The sequence below is a fragment of the Sus scrofa genome, chromosome 9 (assembly GCF_000003025.6).
Source record: "Sus scrofa isolate TJ Tabasco breed Duroc chromosome 9, Sscrofa11.1, whole genome shotgun sequence".
Classification (NCBI taxonomy): domain Eukaryota; kingdom Metazoa; phylum Chordata; class Mammalia; order Artiodactyla; family Suidae; genus Sus; species Sus scrofa.
Genome location: NC_010451.4, coordinates 93127176 through 93150203, shown reverse-complemented (window position 1 = coordinate 93150203; position 23028 = coordinate 93127176). Strand labels below are relative to the sequence as shown.

General features: G+C 42.7%; 1 protein-coding gene across 2 annotated transcripts in view; it reads right to left on the bottom strand.

Annotated features, from left to right (window-relative positions):
- Positions 3735-23028, bottom strand: part of ABCB1 (ATP-binding cassette, sub-family B (MDR/TAP), member 1) — a 96515-nt gene continuing 77221 nt past the window's right edge. Inside the window, exons 22-28 of one of the 2 annotated variants that reach the window (XM_003130205.5) lie at positions 21610-21710; positions 20193-20333; positions 17220-17376; positions 16047-16244; positions 8464-8670; positions 5135-5281; positions 3735-4348 (exon numbers count right to left, since the gene is read on the bottom strand). In XM_003130205.5, coding sequence (XP_003130253.2) covers positions 4127-4348; positions 5135-5281; positions 8464-8670; positions 16047-16244; positions 17220-17376; positions 20193-20333; positions 21610-21710 — 1173 coding nt within the window. In that variant the 3' untranslated portion in view covers positions 3735-4126. 2 annotated transcript variants of the gene reach the window in all.

Sequence of the window (23028 nt, the reverse complement as noted above, 5' to 3'; positions counted from 1 at the left end):
CACACACACACACACACACACATACTCTTTTTCTCCTATCATCCCTCATCATGTTCTATCACAAGAGATTGGACACAGTTCCCTGTGTTATACAGTAGGACCTCATTGCCCATCCATTGTAAACGTAACTGTTTGCACAAGATTCTTTGTTTTAAAATTTGACAATTTTATTATCATGTGTTTTGGAGAGGATCTCTCTAAGTTGATTTTGTTGGGTGACCTACAAGCTTCATTAACTTGGAGATCTAGTCCCCAGGTTTCAGAAATTCTCAGCCACTATTTCTTTAAAAAAGCATTCTGTCCTCTCTTCTCCTTCCAGAACACTAATAATTCACAAATTGGTTCTTTGGACCAATAAATCACATGACCTTTCTTCGCTCTTTTTCATTCTCTCTTCTTTGTTCAATTACCTTGCCTGGGTAATTTCAAAGTTCTTGTCTTCTGTTTTCTGATTGACCTGTTCTGCTACTGAGGTTATTTATTTTTCATCTAATTCACTGCATTCTTCAGCTTCAGAATTTAGTTCTTTTTAATATTTTCTATCCCTGTTAAATTTCTCATTTTGTTTGTGTATTGTTTTTCTGATTTTGTTGAATTGTATTTCTGTGTTCGCTTGCTCATAACTCACTGAGTTTCTTCTTCTTCTTTTTTTTTTTTTTTTTTGCTTTTTGAGCCCACACCTGCGGCATGTGGAAGTTCTCAGGCTAGGGGTTAAATCAGAGCTACAACTGCTGGCCTACACCACAGCCACAGCAACACAGGATCCGAGCTGCATCTGTGACATACACCACAGCTCACAGCAGCAACACCAGATCCTTAACCCACTGAGCAAGGTCAGGGATTGAACCCGCAACTTCATGGTTCCTAGTCGGATTCATTTCCACTGTGCCATAATGGGAATTCCTCATTGAATTTTTTTTTTTTTTTTTTTTTTTTTTTTTGTCTTTTGGCCATTTCTTGGACTGCTCCCGTGGCATATGGAGGTTCCCAGGCTAGGGGTCGAATTGGAGCTGTTGCCGTTGGCCTACGCCAGAGCCACAGCAACGTGGGATCCGAGCTGTGTCCACATCCTACACCACAGCTCACCGCAACGCTGGATCCTTAACCCACTGAGCAAGGCCAGGGATCTAACCCACAATCTCATGGTTCCTAGTTGGATTTGTTAACCACTGAGCCACGATGGGAATTCCATCACTGAATTTTTTTAAAATAGCATTTTTGAGATCTTTATCAGGTAAATCACAGATCTTCATGTCTTGGGTTGGTTTCTGGAAGATTGTGACCCTCTGGTGGTGTCATGTTTTCTTGATTTTTCATGTTCCTTGAAGTTCTGTATTGCTGTCTTTATTAAGTGACTTCAAGAGAAACTATCTGCCATCAGCTCTGCTAGTGATTCCAAGGCTTTCTCAGACCTTCTCTGGGTACAAGTGATCCACACCTCCTGCTCCCTCTCGAGGCAGAATTCCTTTTTTTTTCTTTTCTTTTTTTTTTGTCTTTTCAGGGCTGCACCCTCAGCATATGGAAGTTTCCAGGCTAGGGGTCAAATCGGAGCTGCAGCCGATGGCCTACACCACAGCAACACCAGATCCAAGCCTCGTCTGTGACTTCCACCACAGCTCACGACAATGCTGGATCCTTAACCCACTGAGCCACTGAGCGAGGCCAGAGATCAAACCTGCAACCTCATGGATGATAGATTCGTTTCTGCTGAGCCACGACGGGAACTCCCAATCTTTTTCAGGTAAATCACCACTTTTTGGTGGTGTCATGTTTCCTTAATTTTTCATGTTCCTTGAAGTTTTGCATTGCTGTCTTCCCTTCTGAAGTCACCCCTTCCCATCTTTATTAACTGGCTTTAGGACAGAAGTATCTGCCATCAGCTCTGCTAGTGATTCCAAGGCTTTCTCAGACCTTCTCTGGATACAGGTGATCCACACCTCCTGCTCCCTCTTGTGGTAGAATTCTTAAGCTTATATGCCTTCTCTTGATCCTGCAATGCATTAGGAGGTATTGGCTGCCTCCCTTTTGTCAAAGGTGGTGATAAAGCTCAAGTTCATGGTCTCTCCCTGGCCCATGGATTCAGACCAGCCTTCTGTATGTGCTCATTAACCATCTTCCAGATCTTGCTCTTGCCACTGCTACTGGGAGTACACACAGAGCTGGCCTCAGGGGAGGGGATGTGTGGGAATGAGGCATACTGAGCATTGGGAATGCCCATGGGCCAGCTAGAGGGATCTGCAGGTGAGGCATTCCCAGAAGCTTGAGGGCAAGCTTCTTGAATGTAGTTAGAAGAATCCGTGTCCCTTTATGCCCTCACCGAGAGCTATCTGCCATTCTCCATCTCTTCCTGCCTCCCAGTCGTGTAGCTCATATTCAATACTGTGGATGGGGAGAGAAATGAGCTTCTTTGGCAGCCTCCCACACAGATAGGGAAGCCAGGTGTCAGTCACAAGCTCTCACTTCCCCAGAGAGCAATCATGGGATGAGATCTCTCTTGGCCCTAAGCTGTGTCACCTTGGGGGAAGGATGGTGTATCTCAGGTCAAGCTGTTCTTCGCACCCTCCCAATGCATCCAAACTTGTAGTTTTTTTGCTCCAAAGGTATCCTGGAGCTTTTCTTCTGGAAACCTGGACTTGTACAAAGACTCTCTCATCTGTAGGTGATTTTCTGTGATAATGTTTTCCTGGGGTTCCTGGACCAAGGCCAAGAGAGCGGGAGCCAGTTCACAATCCGCTACAGGGTCTACAGCCAGGTCTAAGATCAGTATCCCAACGAGTCGATGGAACCACAGGGAAGCAGAACTCTTCTCAGGTTCCTTGGCAAGTGGTGCTGGGTCCCCCAGCTCCCCGAAAGGTTCCTTTGTCTATGGCTGCAATTCCACATTACAGTTGTTGAGGGGAAGAGGAGGGTTGCCTTATTCTGCCATGAGGGTGATGTTACTCCTCAAGGTTTGTTGCTTTTAATGTGTTTGAGAGGGTGTGTTTTCCTTCTTATGTTTCTTCTTTTGGAATTACTGGACCATGTGCTCTGTCTCTTTTTTCTTGGAGATGATGGTATTTTTTCCTTTTAAATTTCTTTATATATTAAGGATATCAGCTGTTAATAATAAATATAAAAAACACTGCTCCCAGTTTGTGACCTTCAATAATGTTTATATGCTTTTTAGCTTGTCTTTTTGTAGCCAGAGCATTATTTTTTGGTGCTATTTTCCCTTTTCATCATCATGTTTTCCTGATGATGTATTTAAACTTATGGCACACTTTAAACATCTGCCACCAGAGGGATCAACTTTGGAAGAGACCAATTTCTGGGGAAAGTGATTCATTACCAAAACATAAAAAGAATTATTGTATTTTTAAAAGTGCAAAAAAATATTAGAATCTGGTAAGGGCCCTTTATAAGATCAATGCAAAATATTCCATGTACACCAGGGTATACACTTCGTAACTGTACATCCTCTGCCCCTAAAATCTTGAATTAATTTATGAGGAAGGTTTGAGAGCCAGCACAATGTGAAATGGAAGAATCAGCAGAAACAGGTCCAGAAGAATGAAACCAGACATATTTGTAGGACCTAATATGAAAAGACATTTATAATATCATTATTATACTGGTTAACCATTCACACAAAAATTAATGGGAGTTTTTAAAGAAGTCTTTTTTTAAGTGCAAAAATGATATTCAATAATCCAACTGGGAGAAGATATATTTACAGGCATTTTAGACAAGATGACTCGAGTCATATAAAAGTTTAGTTTTATTATGGGTACTTTATGCAAACATTCAGTACTTTTTGCTACTTTTAATCTTTTAGCAAGTAGTCAGTTACAGTGTGAATAAGAAAATATAAATAAAAATTATAAACTTTATTAACAAATCTACTTTGAATTATTCTATTAATTTTATAATGCAATTAAAGCCATTATGTTACTCCACTTGATGATATTTATTTCTTTTCCTTCAATTATAAAGTCTCTGAAGAATCTGAACTTGGTGGAATGATCTTCAATGGTAGCAGGAAATGTTAAACAAGTAACTCTAGAAAGTTTTTCCAGTAAGTGTTCACTTTTAAAATTTTGATTAAATGCCCAGATTTTAACACAAATATTAGACAACATATAACAATTCACATGGTCACAGTTGATGAGCGCTTTGCTCCAGCCTGGACGCTGACCATGGAGAAATAGATGCCTTTCTGTGCCAGTAGCTGCTGGTGTGTGCCATACTCCTGGACTTTGCCGTTCTGAATCACCACGATCAAGTCTGCGTTCTGGATGGTGGACAGGCGGTGAGCGATCACGATGCAGGTGCGGCCTTCTCTGGCTTTGTCCAGGGCTTCTTGGACAACCTGTTCAGTTATCACATAAATTGACTCCAATCATAATAATACTCTCCCTTTAATTCCTTCTCCATCACAATCCTCACAATTCATTTCTGCAACAGTAAGTGCTTCTTGAACAGTAGTGTCAGTGGATATGGATAGATTCTACAAAGCAAGGGTTCTGTCATTTCAGAATACCGAATTCTCCTTTGGATTAGTTCTCCAGCAGGAGTTATTTCTTCTCAAAGTTATGACAGTAAATACAGCCCATCCAGTCATTTAAAAGCTTCTAGCAGTATGCTGACCATGCAGCCTCCTTCAGGTCTATCCAAGAGGACTGAGCATAGGCCAAACACAGTTTTCCCTGAATTTTGATATTTTGAAGATTAAAAAAAAATTCAGAATGAGTTTGTCTTTCAGATACCAGACTACTCAACTTTTTCTCAGATTGAAAGCGATTGCTAATATTTACCTTAAGGTAGAGTCAGCTTATTTAACACTGCACTGGGCTTCTACTTCTTTATATAGTGACTCAGGAGACGCTACCACTGGAAATGAGACTGTGCCTCCTGAATGCAGCTTCCTAGGTCACCACAAAGTGATCCAGGGCTGTCTTTTGGAGCCCAAGTGCCATTAGACTAATCTGCCTTGCTTCATCACAGTTCTCTTGAAGGACGGCTACACAAAGTGTTGAGCTTCCCCCCAAAGCAATAATCAACACATCTGGCTGAATTCTGTTCTCTACTGTGGAAGACAGAAGCATACATTTTAAGAACAAATTCAAGTAGGAAAGTGTCCAATTCAAATGCTTACCTTTTCACTTTGTGTATCCAGAGCCGATGTAGCTTCATCCAGAAGCAAGATACGAGGCCGTCTGACAAGGGCACGAGCTATTGCAATGCGCTGTTTCTGGCCGCCAGAGAGCTGCGTTCCTTTGTCTCCCACTCTGGTGTTATATTTCTGTAAAGAGGGTTTAGTTATTATGAAAAGTAGAACTGGTGAAGTTCTAATAACTTCCATGTACACAAAAAAGTTTAGGTTCAAAAGCTAAGAATGGGTGCATAGAGAATTAGACAATAAAAACAAAGCTCTAAATGGCAGAATTGACCTCTCTTCTTGAACATAGACATTTGGGTCTTAAAAGTTACATTTTAGTGTAAACAAGGCCACATTTTTTATGATGAGGACACTGTTGCAATGCTAGTCTCTTCCAACCTTCTGTTTGTATTACATTTGGGAAAAAGATTGGTAGGACGAAGGAAATTTGATTTTAACATAGTAAAATAATGGAAGATCATTTTATTTATAACCAGCAGGTGACACTCTTTGCATTATTTTAAAGTGAGGAAGGGAAGCAATTCTTGGGATGCTAAATAACGTTTTGATGTTTGTTTTTATAAAACTACTTCCAAAGCTTGGAAATCTTAATGGATGCTAAGGAATTCTGTTTCGATATGTAACTTGAAAAGCTGAAATCTCCTGATTTATTTTTGTTTATAGCCTTCCCCTGAACTCTATTTTCACATAGTGTTTCCCACAGTAGATAAGTGTTACTAAGTATTCAACATACTGATGAGGACAGGAGTTAACAAGGTTAAATAGGGGAAAGCAGAAATGGGAAGTATAACCTAGAAACCAATACTATTTTCTAATTTTCAGATCCTTGTCAGGCTGCAATTTTAAAAACTGTGGGCTCTGATTCTGACATCCAGAGTTTGACTTTTTTTTCTTTCTTATTTTTATTTTTTGTTTTTTTTTTTGTCTTTTTAGGGCCACACTTGGGGCATATGGAAGTTTCCAGGCTAGTGGGGGAATTGGAGCTACAGCTGTGGCCTAGACCACAGCCACCAGATCTGAGCTGAGTCTGCAACCTCTGCCGCAGCTCATGGCAACACCAGATCTTTAACCCACTGAGTGAGGTCAGGGATCGAACCTGCATCTTCATGGACGCTATGTTGGATTTTTAACTCACTGAGCGACAATAGGAATTCCTAGAGTTTGACTTTAGAATACATGTTCTACGTAGGGTTGCCTATTTCTTCTTTCTCTTGCTCTCTTTTTTTTTTTTTTTTCCTTTTTCTGGCCACGCCATGGCATATGGAGTTCCCAGGCCAGGGAACAAATATGAGCCAAAGCTGAGACCTATGCCATAGCTGCGGCAATGCTGGATCCTTAACCAGTGCTCAGGGCCATGGATGGATCCAAGAACTCTGCATAACAGGAACTCCAATTTACTTGGTACTTGTGGCAACCCTAGTTCTACAGCACTCAGCACAGAGGTCTCCACCTGCAGATGGAAGGAGGGAGCCCCAGGGGAGGTACCAGCAGAAGCCTGGGATAGGCCTGCCCCAGCACTGCAGCTGCCAGGGAGCACCAAAGCATGTCCCATGCACGTGCAGGGGCTGCCAGGCTGCACTGCTACCATATGGATCCTCGTGAGGCAGGTAAAGGCAGGGCTGTAACCCTGAGAGGAGGCAACTAGACCAGCCCCTGCAGTGGGATGTAAATCCTAGTACAAACCACTCCAGGGAAGAAATGGGCCCTGAGACAGAAAATAGGACTTCAAGGATTTTGCCTTCCCTTTCCATGGCTAGACACTGAGGAAACGAATCACGGTGTCTACAGTGGTGCTGTGTGACAGAGCCCAGAGAGTTGGGATCCTGTGGTAGACTAACACAAGGTGTATATCTAAGCTAGATAACACTTACTCTCTATTTATCTGTGTTAACCCCTAGCCCAGTGGTTCTCAGACTTCACTTGCATCAGCATCAGCCAGGCTACTAAAACACAGATTGCTAAGAGTTCCCTGGTAGCTGAATGTATTAAGGATCCAACATGGTCACTGCTATGGCTTGGATCACTGCTGTGGCACAGGTTCAGTCCCTGGCCCAGGAAATTGTGCATGCCATGGGCACAGCCAAATAATAAATAAATAAAACACTGATTGCTAGACCCCTACCTTCAAGTTTCTGATCAGCAGGTGTGGGATAGGGCCTGGAAATCTGCATTCTCACAGGTTCCCAGGTGATGCCGATGTGCTGATCAGCACCCAGACTTTGGGAACACTGACTTCGTCATTAGTAAAGGGGATTAAAGTTATACACTTTAAATGTCCCATCCTGGGAAGGGCCAGTTATTCACAGTCGGACTAGACGGTTAAAGGAAGGGAGGTGACAAAGCCGCTTCTTGGGGCCTATGATGGGGTGACATCAGTTATCCAAACAAGAGCCTCTAGAAAAGCACATCTTGGGAGAGGGATGTGGCCATAAGGCACTGCCATCCTTCACTTCTCTGCTGGTTTGAGGCTACTGAGTTTTAGTTTTTAGAGGGCTCTTCCTTAGAGTAGAGAATATAACTAGTGATACTGGGGGCAGGGTGGATAAGTGAGGGCTACGTGCACTTCAGAAACGCAGTTTCTATGAGGAGTTTCCTGGGGGCCCAGCAGGTTAAGGGATCTGTCGTTGCGACTGCTGTGCTGCAGGTTGGATCCCTGGCCCAGGAACTTCCACATGCCACAGGCATGGGGAAAAAAAATTGGACCTACAGACTCATGAGAGTGGGAAAGTTCCCATTTATCTAACTTCCAAGAAGGAATTCAGAGGGCATCTGTGGGATCAAAGCCCAGGGAAGGTTTCACTGATCCACCCCAAAAGCAGAACTTGGGGCCCATGAAATGTGTAAGAGGGCAAGAGATGACACAACACCATGGTCACTCCAATGGCTCAGCCATACTCAGAGAGCCTTCCTTCTGGCATGGGTCCTATTCCCTGGCCTGATCCACAGAGGGAGGCAGAGGCTGGGGGGAGCTGCAAGGAGGCAGAGGGAAGGAAGGAAGGTTGGCAGAGCGATGGGGAGGGAGGGCCACGCCTGCTTCTGTGGGCCCCACACTCAGCCTGGGAGGGAAAGGCCTCCCACACGTATGGACTGACATGGGTCAGGCTGCTCCCAGGGAGAGTCAGTCGGTGAGCAGGTACATCGAGTGACATCAAGTGGGGGCAGGAAGTGTGGCCAGATGCCCGTGTACAGCTGGGTGTGGGTTCTGGTTGCCCATTTCTCTTCACCATTGGGAACCAGCCCATGGAGTCAGCCCAGTGGCGAGGCTGCCACAGGCTCCTAAGCACCTCATTTGCAGAGAGACTTACATCAGGCAGTGTCTCGATGAAGGGGTGGATGTTGGCCTCCTTGGCCGCCTGCACGATCTCCTCCTGGGACACGACCCGGCTGTTGTCCCCATAGGCGATGTTCTCAGCAATGCTGCAGTCAAACAGGATGGGCTCCTGGGACACGATGCCCATGTGTGCTCGGAGCCACTGGACGTTCAGTTTTTTAATCTCCCTGCCGTCAATTAGCTGAAATCAAGCATTCGCAGAGCCACTTCAGGACCAGCACATTCAGAGTTCAGCAAAATTAATATTACTATTCCATACATTAAAATTGCCAAGTGAGGAGCTCCTTTTGTGGCTCAATGTGTTAAGGTTGTCTCTCTGAGGATGCGGGATTGATGCCTGGCCTCGCTTAGTGGGTTAAGGATCCAGAGTTGCCACAAACTGAAGGGTAGGTCAGAGATGGGGTTCGAATCAAGTGTTGCCATGGCTGTGGCATACGCCAGAAGCTGTAGCTCCAACTTGACCCCTGGCCTGAGAACTTCCATACGCTACAGGTATGGCAGTAAAAAAGAAAAAAAAAATTTAAATGATTACAAGACATTTTGTTGTTGTTTTTAGCTGGGATTGTCAAGATTAATTGAATAAGATTAATTATAGGCTTTGAGGAACTGTCGTGTTTCTTCTGGGTTTGCTGTTGTTATTATTGTTTGTGGGTTTTTTTTTTTTTTTTGGCTGTGCCTGAAACATGGAGAAGTTCCTGGGCCAGGGACTGAACTTGCACCAGTGCTGTGAAAACGAGCCACACCAATAACAATGTCAGATCCTAAACCTCAAGGCCACCAGGGAATTCCTGTGTTTTGTCTGTTTTAACCCTGGTTGCTGACATAGGCCTGTGGTAGGCGTAATAATGATCCCCCTCACCTCAGATATCCATGTTCTCACCCATGAAACCTGTGAATATTGTTCATGTAGCAAGAGGGAATTAAGGTCTACAGTTACTCAGCTGCTGACTTCAAAATAAGGATCCAAGTAGACTCAACATAACCATAAGGGTCCTTAACTCCAGAAGAGGGGGGCAGAAATGTGTATATGACAGTGGTACAATATGAAAAAGACTTATGAACATTGCTGGTGTTGAAGATGGAGGGAGGGGCCACACGCTATGAGAGGTGAGAGCAAATCCTCCCCTCGAGCCTCCAGAAAGACCTCAGCCCTGCTGACACCTTGACTTTCGCTAACAGAGATCTACTTTAGCTATCTGACCTCCAGAACTTATTATGTTCTTTTATTCCACTGAAGTTACTGCAGCCACAGGAAGCTAATAAAAATGCATTCTATTTCCTGGGTGTAGCCCCGCATCTTGATCCTTATGTATTACTCTTGCACAGGAAAAGTGGCCATGACTACACACTGGAAATAACTAACTGCTATGACCACATACTAGGTTTGCAGGTCATGCTTCTGATCTGACCTGTTAGGATCAGGTTTTTGAGGAATGGAATGCAGCCGTTTAATGAAACAGAAGTGAGTGTGGAAGGGTGGCAGCAATATCATTAAAGGGGTGTTCACCCTAGGAAGGTGAATTAATTCCTCTTAGTTTCCCTGTGGGTAAAATGGGAATGATGATAATTCCTAAACCCACAGAATGGAGGATTAAAGGAAATCATGTACGGACCCTGCTTAGCACAGTGCTGGGTACAGAGCATGTAAAGGACAGTCAGCAGTTTGGAACTGTGTGTGTGTGATGTACTTGGAACTACAGCATATGGACAGATGTCTAGGTGGATGAAAGGATGGAGAAATGTATAATCCTGAGGCAAAGGAGTAGGAGGGAGAGGCTGCCCTTACTCTAGTGACCTGACATCGCAGATTATCCTGCAAAAGCCTGGGGAGTGCCTCTTACAGCCTTGCAGATAAAAATCCTCATCTATGGTGCAGATGAGTTTGCCCCTAAGATCTGCTCTGCAAGAGATCCCTGGCACAAGTGAGAGAACTGTTCATCCCCAGTGCAGAAGAAATCAGTGACTCCGCTTTGAGCTTTTCTAGTAGTGGTGATGAGGATATTCTGAACTACATATATCTTCTGAATCCCATGTGCCTGGCTGGATGCCTCTCGGAGACGGCTGGCCAGGAGTAGGGTACGAATTGCTGCGAGAAGTATAGCTTCTGTTTGAGAAGCTGGCAGGTGCAACACAGCCATGACCTTATTAGTACCTAGCCCAGATGCCATGGAGACTCTTCCATCATCTACACTCCTCCCAGTGTTAAGTGAAGGTGAAAAGTAGAGGGTGAAGAGACGCAGAAAAACTATACAAGGTTGTGGCAAAATGGCAGGTCTTGTTAGATGGAACACTGTGCTTGAAAATCAAAATCTGAGGAAAGAAAGTGCAGTTCAAAAAAAATTATTTTTTTCCCACGCTTACTCCCCTGGGAGAAGAATAGGCACTGCCTAATGTAATCAGACAAATGTGACTGGACTCAGCAAGTTTTAATGGGTTTCTCCATCACACTGAATACAGTGAGACTCCTGGACCTCCTTATGCCCACACCATGCACAGCAATTGCAAACACTTTAAAACCCCTATTCCTGAGGGAAAAGTTGTTTAGGAGCCCGATGAAGTCAGAGAGCTTCTGTGGCTGAGGAATGGGTGATGGGTCTGAGGGAGGACCAAGGAACTCTCAGTGAATACTCCTCAAAAGATACTTGTTTCAGTAAAGATGTAAGGGAAAGTAACCTGTGGGCTGTAGCAATGAAAGGCCAAATTAAAATGATGAACAATAACAACAACAACAAAACGATGAGCTGCCTCTGTCTACGCAGTTAAATCTACTGCCTGCTTTCAATAATGCAAACGATCAAATGTTAAGTATGCATTAGGCTGCTACTTACTTTGAAATAACCCACAGATATAATATCGAGCATTGATGAGTTGCCACTGTGGCGCAATGGGATCGTCAGTGTCTCTGGATCGCAGGACACAGGTTTGATTCCTAGACCAGCACAGTTACGTTAAGGATCTGGCATTGCCTCAGCTGAGGTGAAGGTTAAACCTGCGGCTTGGATCTGATCCCTGGCCCAGGAACTCCACATGCCATGCAATGGCCATAAAAGGAAAAATAAAAAAATCAGCACTGACTATAATCTAGGTCCTGTGATAAGTATGCTTCATGCACTCTTATTTAATCTTCACAACAAACACCTGTGAGGCAGGTGTGGTTTTTAGTCCCCATTTTATAGATGAGGACATGAGCAGAGTTAAGTCACTTGCATAAGGTCACATTTAGTTACTGAGGGAGTTCAGATGAGATCCACATGCCACAGGTTGGGTTTTGGCAACACGAGCATCTCAGAATTGAAAGATATTTTCTGTCTTGCCTCAAAAGAGGAAAGCTCCCATCTTAGCCCAGGCACCCAGTGGGTAATACCCACACACCAGCCTTCTAACTGCACCCTCTACAGAAAGGACTCTGGCAGTGGTAGGTAGGGTGGGCTGGCAAGGGGAGAAAAGAAAGGTCAGGGGAACCTCAACCAGAGGGTGTCTCAGCCAAGTTAATGAACTTAAGCTTCAGTGACCCTCAATTGCAGGTAAATGCTGGGAGCTGAACAGTGTTCTGGGTGGAAGGGAGGCTGGGCTGTAGTCAGAAAACTCATGGGTAAGCATTTATGAGGTACTAGATTCCTTAGGGCTTCAATATTTTGTTGTGATTTTTTTTTTCCTTTTAAGTAAATCTTCACTTTCGTACCTAATTTTTTATTCTTAACTTTGTATTCTTTTAAGTAGTGTCCCAGAAAGTGTACAGCCTTCAGGCCCACGAAACTTGGCACCTCCACTCTGAATAATTCCATAGCTCCAAGACTCTCTATAATTTGATCTAAATCTTTCAAACTTACAAGTTCAGTGGTTCTCAAACCATGGTTGGCTTGAGAATTACCTGGGAAAATTATGAAAATGAAAAGGCTAGGCCCTAACCTTTGCGAATAAGCCAGGGTGGCTGTGAGCTTTAGTAACTCTCTCAGTCATTCTGATGCACACGGTTTGAGAACCATGGCTTAAGTTAGTATTTCTCAGACTGTGATTCAAGGCTCAATGATGGTTATGAGGATTTCCTGACCTCAGGGTCAAGTCCCTGCTTCAGCTCTTATGATCAAATACTGCTCAAATCCACAGACTCATTTTTTTGTGGCAATAAGAACTCATTACTGGTAATCTACTAACAGGGTTAAGGGTTGTTAATTGATGTTCATAAACAAAGCTTGTCCCATTTACTAGTGTTTATTGAAGACACTTCCACTTAGAAGCCTGGCTGCTACGCAGCAGTTGCCAGTATTTCAAAGCTCTGGTGCAAATGCAGAGGAGCGAATCACCGGATTCCTGCAACGGTTGAGGATGTTTTGTTTTCAGGGCATGGCCAGCGTGGTCTTGAGATGGTTACTGCCCTAAGTACTCAGCATTCATTTCCACATTCTCCCATGTCTGCCTTTCACGTATCAAAGGACTGGAACACTAAAAAATTATCTCCCAGACCCCCTTCTGGTTCTGGAATAACTAAGGCTCTACCAGTGAGATGCACTGTGCAAAATCTGGGAGACAGAAGCTGTGGTTAGCCAATACACGTGTTTCAGCAGATGGGAGTTGTTGCATCAGCCAGATTCTGGCCCTGTGCTTTCAGATTTGGAGCAGCTGTGACAATGGGATAATTTCTTACAACTTTCTGGCCACAGGATCCCAGCTGCAGCGGTGGAGTGAATGTCTAGGAGCACTTTTCCTTTTTACTTCCCCTCTGATTTAGTAGGTACCTAACTCCCCTTATTAAACAGGTATCTGTATGAAGTACCCAGAGCAGTTTCTCCTTCCTACGATGAACCATAATTGAGAAGTTCCACGATTTTAGGTCCATTGTGCCTCCTTGTGTTTTTATACATGGAGAATACCCATTAATTCCTTTGCTTTCTTCTTGTCTAATTATTGTACTCTTTGCCATTATTATTGTTTTCAACTCCAAAACTTTGATATAACCCAGGTTTTTTTCCACTAACCTGACTATGAGTGCAGGGGGCAGGGGTGAAGGCAGGTAATTTTTTTGTCTTTCCTATGTGGGTTATAATCAAAAAAGTTTGAGAACTGCTACTCTAAATCTGCTATTTCATCCAAATAGGCCTTCTGCTGCATTGGGAAAAAAAAAAAAAAATCACTCATCAGCTGCAGCCGGCCTTCTCTCTTTCATCAAACAATGTCTTGACTGCTCACCCTTATACCCTTAAGAACCAACATTAGGCCTGTCTGTTTTAATATAACTTATGGAAGGATATGTCCCCTCTCTTCAGTTAAAATTTTGAGGGAAGACTCCATCTTCTAAAACTCATTAGAACTCAACATTTAAAACACTGTTTGAGAGTTCCCACTGTGACTCAGCAGGTTATAAACCCAACTAGGTATCCATGAGGATGCTGGTTCTATCCCTGGCCTCACTCAGTGGGTTAAGGATGCAGGTTGCCATAAGCTGTGGTGTAGGTCACAGACAAGGCTTAGATGCTTCATTGCTGTGCCTGTGCTGTAGGCCAGCAGCTGTAGCTCTGATTTGAACCCTAGCCTGGGAATTTCCATTTACCATAGGTGCAGCCCTAAAAAGGAAAAAAAAAAAAACAAAAAACTGTTTAATAAATGACTGTTAAGGAATTCCCCAGTGGCACAGAGGGTTAAGGATCCAGCATTATCAATGCTGTAACATGGGTTCAATCCCTGGCCCAGGAACTTCTGCATGCTGTGAGTGCTGACAAAAAAGGGGAAAAAAAAATGTTTCTTAAGGACCATGATCAGTGTCTGAGAGCTAACATTTCCTCCTCTGACTGCTTCATTTGTCAGCAAGGTCTTTACCGAGGGTTCTTTATCCAAATTCTAACCACAAAAATGAAGCATAAAACCAGAATTCACAGAAAATATAAAACAAGGTAATTAAAATAAGGAATGAAGGTAAAGAAGAACAAAGCTAATGTAACAGTGAAAGAACGGACTGAGTGAAGGCATAACTGTCTTTGAATACAATACAAAATATTCACAATAACTGTGATTACTATGGGGAAGCAAAAACAGCCTTGGAATACAGGTTGAAAATTCTATTTTCACCTCAATCATCAATGCATTAAGGACCCATGTGGAGCTAGTGGGCATCAATCCGACTGTACAAAGCAGGTGTCCATTCTGGTTGGGCAGGGCCCATGCCATTCCAGTGGTTGAATATTTTGAATATCACTTCTGAGTACAACCCTTAACTCAATGCTGACATAATGAAAATATTTGGCTCTAAATTCTATTCCTTTCCAATTTGATTCCTGGAGTTCCCACCAAGGCTGAGCTGTAATGAACCTGACTAGTATCCATGAGGATGCGGATATGACCCCTGGCCTTGCTCAGTGCATTAAGGACCCAGCATTGCCGTGAGCTGTGGTACAGGTGGCAGACACAGCTCAGATCCTATGTTGCTGTGGCTGTGGCACAGGTCGGTGGCTACAGCTCCAATTTGATCCTTAGCCTGGGAACTTCCATATGAAGCAAGTGTATCCCTAAAAAACCAAAAGCGAAACAACAACAAAACCCAATTTGATTCTCTTCCTAGTCTCCATTAAAATTTCACTACTCCCTTCAAGACTCCTATTTCATTCCTAGTACCTAAGCCAATCCATGGCAGGCACTCACTGAAGGTTTACTGAATGCTTCAAAAATTAATTTGACCCTTCACTTATACTTCAAGAAAAAAAGAGAATCCCTCCATGTTCTTTATCTGCTTCCCAAAGGTGTCGATCTCACTTATTTTTCCTTAGAAAATATTTCACTGTTGGCTCTCCATCAGTGGTTTTATCTCATCCTCAACCATAAAAATGTGTGAGATCCCCCATCTGCAAAATTTTCCCTGGGCTCTGCCTCTTCATTCTTATTTTGCTTTGATTTTTTTTTTTTAAACCACGATTATGGCTTGTGGAAATTCTTGGGCCAGAAACTGAACCAACTTGAGCCACTACAGTGACAATGCTGGATCCTTACTTAACCTGCTGCACCACCAGGGAACTCCTCCTTTGATTTTCTCATTTAGTCTCTATTTCCCCTGCTAACCACACCTCTGCCACTCTCAATGGTTTTCTACCGCCACCACTTCACTGAGAAAACTTGAAGAGGTCAGAAAGCAGCCCATTAACTGCCAACTCCTACCATGTCTTTTCAGCATTCATCTCACCCCATCTCTCCATGGCACTTGCCATTGCTGACCATGTTCTTGCTGAAACCCTTCCCATCCCTGGCTGCCATCCTGTTTGTCTCTCTTCACACCTCTCCTCTATCTTTCTGGTGACTGATTTTTCCTGGATCTTCTCATGGCAACTGAGACTCAATCAAGGGAAAGAGGTTAGGATGTAAAACAGCTGCTTGCAGAGCAGGGGAGAGGAGCAGGGTTGAGAGAAAGGCAGGAGAAATTGGCTGGGGCAGTGGACACAACACAGAGACCAAAGCTAGGATATCAACCATTGTTGAAAGGTTTGCAAAACCAGGGCTTATTCATGAGAATTAAATACATCCAGGCCTATAGACAAAAAACTTGAAAAGAGCTGAAAAAGAAGGTGTTCTCACCACTTTTCCAGCCAAGGGGTCGTAGAACCGCTCCAGGAGCTGGACCACCGTGCTCTTCCCACAGCCGCTGCTGCCCACCAAGGCCAGGGTCTGGCCCTTCTTCACCTCCAGGCTCAGCCCCTGAAGCACTGGGATGTCTGGTCGAGTGGGGTAGTTGAACATGACTTCATTAAATGTCAGATTTCCTTCCACTGTATTCTAAAATCAGAATAGCAGTAATTTGGATTGCTGCAATCCTAAAAGCTCATTGTATAGCCAAACCTCTCTACTCCAGGTGTCGGAAGGTAGTGAACCTGTATTAAAATCAGGTTTCGTTTGTAACTACTAAAATGAATATAATACCTAAGATCTAAAAGGGTCAGTGTTTATTTTATTAAAGTACAGTTGATTTACAATGTGTTAATTTCTGCTGTACAGCAATGTGATTTAGTTATACACATATTCTTTTCCATATTTTTTGACCATGATTTATTACAGGATATTGGATATAGTCCTCTGTGATATACAATAGCATCTTACTGTTTATCCATTCTATATATAATAGTTTGCCTCTGCTAATTAAAGGGACAGTGTTTCAATAGCATGTCTCATTAACACAATACACATGTGATCACTCAAATCTGTTCTCCCCAGAGTTACCTACACATAAAACCTGATAGGAGTTCCCGTTGTGGCACAGCGGAAACGGATCCGATTAGGAACCATGAGGTTGCGGGTTCGATCCCTGGCCTTGCTCAGTGGGTTAACGATCCAGCGTTGGTGTGACCTGTGGTGTAGGTTGCAGATGGATCCTGCGGCTTGGAGTTGGCGTTGCTGTGGCTGTGGCATAGGCCGGCAGCTGTAGCTCTGATTCGACCCCTAGCCTGGGAATCTCCATATACCTAGGGTGTGGCATCAAAAAGCAAAAAGAAAAAAAAAATTTAATTAAAAAAACCAAAACACAGGATTTGTGTATAAAGTGGGCAGTATTTCTATATTCCTGTGGCTTTGTTACACAAAAGTACTAGATGTTACCATGTATTATCAGCATTTATTAAAATGAACCCATGACCTAGAAAGTTTCATTTTATTACCAGCAAATTAAAAAAAGCACAGATTTTATTAAACTTCCCTCTTAAAATAATCTCATTCATCAGTTAGGAGCAGATCATATAATGAAAACATCAAACTGACCGGCTTTAAGCCCACGGTGCTGTAGCTGTCAATCTGAGGGGTCTTTTCAATGATCATGATGACATGGGATGCCGACACTTTGGCTTTGGCGTAGTCAGGAGCAAATGAACTAACCTGTCCCACTGCCATGGCACCAAAGACAATAGCTGAGAAGACTCTGCACACAACAAAGTCAAAACATGCCAAGAGTTATGACTGCAATGCTAGAAAGTTGACACTTCTACAAGCAGAGACCATGGCCTCAAACAATCACGTTAATCAAAAAACAAGACAACACAAGTAAAACACCTTTCCTTATAAATTCCTATCAGTGTGACAGACTGAATGGAAAACAGCTCCATGTTTCATCTCTGTGTCCTCACCTTCTTGTAATGTGACTTTGTAGCTCCTCCATTTAAGAAGTGGAATTTGTTTTCCTACCCTTTGAATCTGGATTGACCTTGGAACTTGCTTTGGCCATTGGGATATGGTGGAAGTGACCATTGCCAGGTCCAAGTCTATGACTCAAAGGACCTTGCATGCTTCTCTCTCTCTCTCACACACACACACACTCTCTCTCCGCCCCCCCACACCCCCACCTCTCCCTCTCCCCCCGTCTCTGATACTGGCTAGCTTGCAGAAGGAGAAGGCACAGACAGAAGCGTGTTGTGTGGCCCCAGCCAACTAGCTTGTGGCTTCCTGCACGCAGTGCAGCTGAGATTCACTGTGCCCAGCACAGAGTAGCAGAACTGCCCGGCTGCCCCACAGACTTAAAGGCATAAATAAATGTTTACTATCCTATGTCATTGGGCATTAGTGGCTGGTGGTTGTGCAGCAGTATTTGCCAACCAATAATGTATATGGGCTGTTTTGCTGGAAATACATTCGATTCTTAGAAAACCTATAAGCTGTACAGCAAACGGAGCTCTTCAAAGAACCCAGTATTGTGCTGCTCTCAAGAGGCATCAACATCCTTAATCTGTGACATAGGAATCCTAGCGGCTCTACGTTGGGAAGGACCTCACAGGACTTCAAATCTGGTTCTCACTCTTGGAGCCAGGGCACTTCCCCTAAGTTGTCTTCCCTCCTTTGTTTTAGGAAATCTGACTGAGGCAATCTATTGTTAAAAAGTTCCTTTTCAAATAGAAGTGTACATGCTTTTGCATAATACACTCCTTTAAGTACTGGAATATTGTTTAAAAGGCCCTTTTGCATCTTTAATAACTCTTTTCACCCTCAACATCCTAGCTGCCCTTCTCTGGATGCATTTATCAAAATGCCTTTTTAAACAGTGAGCCTACAACTCATATAATATTGGGATTCTTCCCAGAATAATACTCTGAGTCCATCAGGTCCTCTCCTTTGGACTCTACGTCTGTGTTAATGAAGCACATAGTGTCTTTTTTGTTTTTTTAATAGTTCTAAATAAATGACTCAGATGGTTACTCTCAGGCTTGTTATCATTTAGACCTGTGGGATTTTTTTTTAAAACATATGGCTTGGAGTTCCTGCTGTGGCGCAACTGGATTGGCAGCATTTCTGCAGTGCCAGGATGCAGGTGTGATCTCCAGCCTGGCCCAGAGGATTAAAGGATCTGGCATAGGTCACAACTGTGGCTTGGATCTGATCCCTGGCCCAGGAACTTCCATATGCCATAGGACAGCCAAAAATGAAAAAAAGTTATAATGATAATAATAAAATGGACTGCTCTTCAGCGAGGCATCACCTACCCTTCACTTGGAAGATAGATTTTTCTGAATCTAAATGCCCAAGAGTTAGCAGCTTTCATCAATTGAATATCTTAACCTCGGAGTTGAGCAACAGATCAAATAATTATCTAATCAAAGTACCAATGCCAATGACACCTGCTTCTCATCTTTTGGTCAGTTATCAACAGCACCTGCATATCATTTGTCAGGAAGATGCTAAGTGGAAATTTTAAATTTTCTGTTGGGGGTCATCCTGAGAAAACTTTAATGGATATGTAAGTTGATGTATAAATAGGATGGAAACTTTATTTTTATTTTTATTTTTTGGGCCACACCTGTGACATATGGAAGTTCCCAGGCTAGGGGTTGAATCAGAGCTGCAGCTGCCAGCCTTCACCACAGCCACAGCAATGCCAGATCAGAGCCTCATCTGAGACCTACAACACAGTTCACAGCAGGCCAGATCCTTAAACTACTGAGCCAGGCCAGGTTTTGAACCTCATGGATACTAGTTGGCTTCTTAACCCACTGAGCTACAAGAGGAACTCCTAGGATGGAAACATTATAATAACATTATATCTCCAGGCTTAGATGACTCTGAATGTAAATGATTTAAATGTAAAACCATACTATCACTAACTGTGGTACGCCATCAAAGAGCAGTTCAGCCATCACCAAGTCTGGACACAGAAAAATTCCACACACTTTCACTACTTAACCACATATCTGAGTATTTCAGAAGTATAAGTAAGTCCAAGCCTGTCTTCTCCTGAGTGAGGTGCTGCATTCACAATGATGCAGCAGATCTCATGCTCAGCTTTCCTTTGTCAACATCTGAATTTCTCTGGCTCTTACCTTCTTACTGCTCTTCTCTTATCAAGGAAAATCAAATTTATCCTGGAATCCTCCAGGGCTTTCAGAACTCAGCCCTCCACACCTGTTCTTTAGGTGCCCTGTTCAGAGTCCTTTACAAGGAGCCAGGTACGTGGCTCCGTATTAGACTTCTTCCCAAACACCCAGACCTTCTGGAAACACCTCATTGAATCACCATCCCACCTTGTCATGGATTTGGGAAGGTCAAATGTGTGAGTCAGCACTGGGGAGAAGGGAAGACACCGATTCCCCAAATGAAATAAGGTGCTTCAGTGATAACACTCAGAGACGCAGACATAAAATGCCATTATCTGAATCACCAAAGTCTTCATGAAGCTCCAAAGTGGAGTTTTTTATCCTCACCTTGGTCTGAATTCTAGAGCTGAAATAGAAACATGAAGCCCATACTTACAAGAGAACATCCTGAAAGTCCATGTGGCCATGTTGTACCAAGTAGGCACCAAACCGGAAACAGGCAGCGTAAGAAAAATACATCATTGCCTGGGTGATGGAAAAAGTGATTCCAAAGATGTGTGCCTTCCTCAAAGAGTTACTGAAAAGAAGACATTGTGACACTTACTTGATGTTGATCCTCAGTCCTTGAATCATCACCATTGAGAGGTCAGCAGTAGGTATGGAGGTACGACAGACAAAAATGGGTTGAGTTTCCAAAACACTAAGTTTGGTCCTCCTGTCACCACTTGTGAGAATTTAGGAAACTACCTCATCTCTAAGCCTTAAGGTCTTCACCTTTAATGAAGAATTAACTACATCTTCAAGTGTGAGGTCAAGTCAAAATAAGCCCAGGACAACAAGAAGAGTCCATTAGGGATTAATAAATTTCTTTCTCCCCCGCCCTTGGACATATAACATGCATGTACTGTATAGCGAATATTCATTCAACATACGTCAACCCAGTGCCCACAAGCTGCAGGGACCATGCTGGGCCGCAGAGTAGAACCAGGCATGGACTTGCCTTTGGGGACCCAGGAGTCAACATGGATTATTTTTATGCATGGAAGTACCTTCTGAATAACATGTTAGAGGAAGAAAGGAGGAAGCACTAACTCCCTGGAGGAGTTAGAAAGGGCTTCACAAAGGCTTCATGCGTGGATTTTGTTAGCCTCAGTGTACTGGGCGATGTGGAGGTGAGAGCAGACTGGTGAGTAGGCCTCCTATTTCTGCTTCAACCAGATCAACTCTCATTTTACCTGTTTCATATACTGGTATTTAAAATGATTTTTTTTTCCCATAAAAAAAGGATCTAGTCATTTTTTTTTTTTATGTTTGAAAACCCATCAATAAGGTCCAGCCCTTTCCCTTCACCACGGAAGAAACAAGATTCAGAGAGGGTGGCCTTGCCTATGTTGACATCACTTTTTAGAGCCCTAGCCTTGAGCTCATTAAAGGGAGAACAGAAGGTGTCCACTGGAGAAGCTTAAAGAGAAGAAGGGAAGGAAAACTCAAGAAGCATCACATCCTCAGAACCCATAGATACCTCAAATTTCATGTTCCATAAAGAACTCATTCCCAAGGGGAACATGTAACAGGGTTTCAGGCAACTTAGTATCAGAGTCATTCTCAGTATCCCCTCCCTCTCCCCATCCCATCAGTTACCTGCTCTTACAGCTTCTATCTCAGAGATGTCCCTGCCTTAGGTCAGAGTCTGAGATTTCCCTCTTGGATGATTATAAGTGCATCCCAATTGGTTTCCTCCTAGGAGTTTCTCCACTTGTCCCCTCCCTTCTAGCAAAAGTAATCTTGCAGAAAACAAATGTGATGACTGAAAAACTCCCCACACTCCCCTCCCACTCTTCAGGGGTTATTACCTGTATGGTACCTGCAAACTCTGGTCATACATAGATTCAAACTTCTCCTCCCGAGTCAAAGAAACAACAGTTCGGAAGTTTTCTATTGCTTCAGTGGCAATCTGTGAGAGAGAGGGCCCAGTCACTACAGGCACAAAGGCCAATGGTGACAATGAGTCTGAACTCCATCAAAGAGATTAATATAATTTTGTTATTAAATATAATTTAATATCACATATTAAATAAACTGTGCTATGAAAAAGATACTATGTAAGCTGTCAAATCAAGTTTTAGGTTTGGAAGGAAGATGGGCTAATTCAAAGTCCTCTTTCCTGAAAGAGCATATTTTTCCCTGTATAACTGTCATTTGAGGCACCTAAAAATATTTGGACAATATTGAAAAGATAGAGAAGGTAATGAAAAGTTACATATTGGTGTATTTTACCTAATAGTGTACTTGTGTTTTTTTTTTTTTTTCTAAATGTACCTGTTTAATACAATTGGGATCAAGTTCTATATTTTTCTTATAGCCTTACCTTTTACCTTAACAAATAAATATCAATAGCATTTTCCAAGGTCATTAAATATACACTAACACAGGGATATTTAAAAGGCTACTTAATATCCCAACCATCAAAGCACTTCTTTATTGTTGAACAGATTTTCAATTCTTATTAAAAATATCACTGTTTAAACATCCTTGTACATAAATGTTCGTTCATATTTTTTTAATTCTAATTTTTTTCTAATTTTTTTGGCTTCTCCTGTGGCATGCAGAAATTCCCAGACCAGGGATTGAATCCAAGCCAAACAATGACAATGTCAGATCCTTAAGTGCTAGGTCACCAGGGAACTCCCTATTCAATTGTGTTTTAATTGAATGTAATTTCCAACAGGCCTTTTTGATTAAGACAAATACATCCTTTAATACCTTTTGGAGTCTGGGTAAAGAGCTGTGGAAAATACAAAAATCACCAGTGTATAAAAGGGGATTTCAGCTTGTATCAGCACAGGACCTTGAAATGCCTCTCTGACCCATTAGCCTCATCTGTAAAGTAAGGGGGATGGACAAGAGGGTCTCCAAGTCCCTTTTAACTCTAATGCTAAGAGAAATAATTTTTAGAATTATAAGCCTAAATTATAAATCAACGAGACATTTTATTAAGATATTCTCCCTTTATCTGGCCTCTGCTCTGGTCAGAACTGATTCTAATACAGGCACATTTAACTATATTAGAATGATTTACAGCTTAAAAATCACAAACCCCAAAGCTTACTTATTCTTTATTACTACTAGCAAATATTTGATATGACATTAAGCCAGTTTCAAAGACTTATGCAAAAAGCTATTAGAAAAAAACTCAATACCATATTCTTAGAAACAAAAACATATTAAAAAAAATAAAAGTATTATACTCTGACCCAGTAGGCCAAAAATAT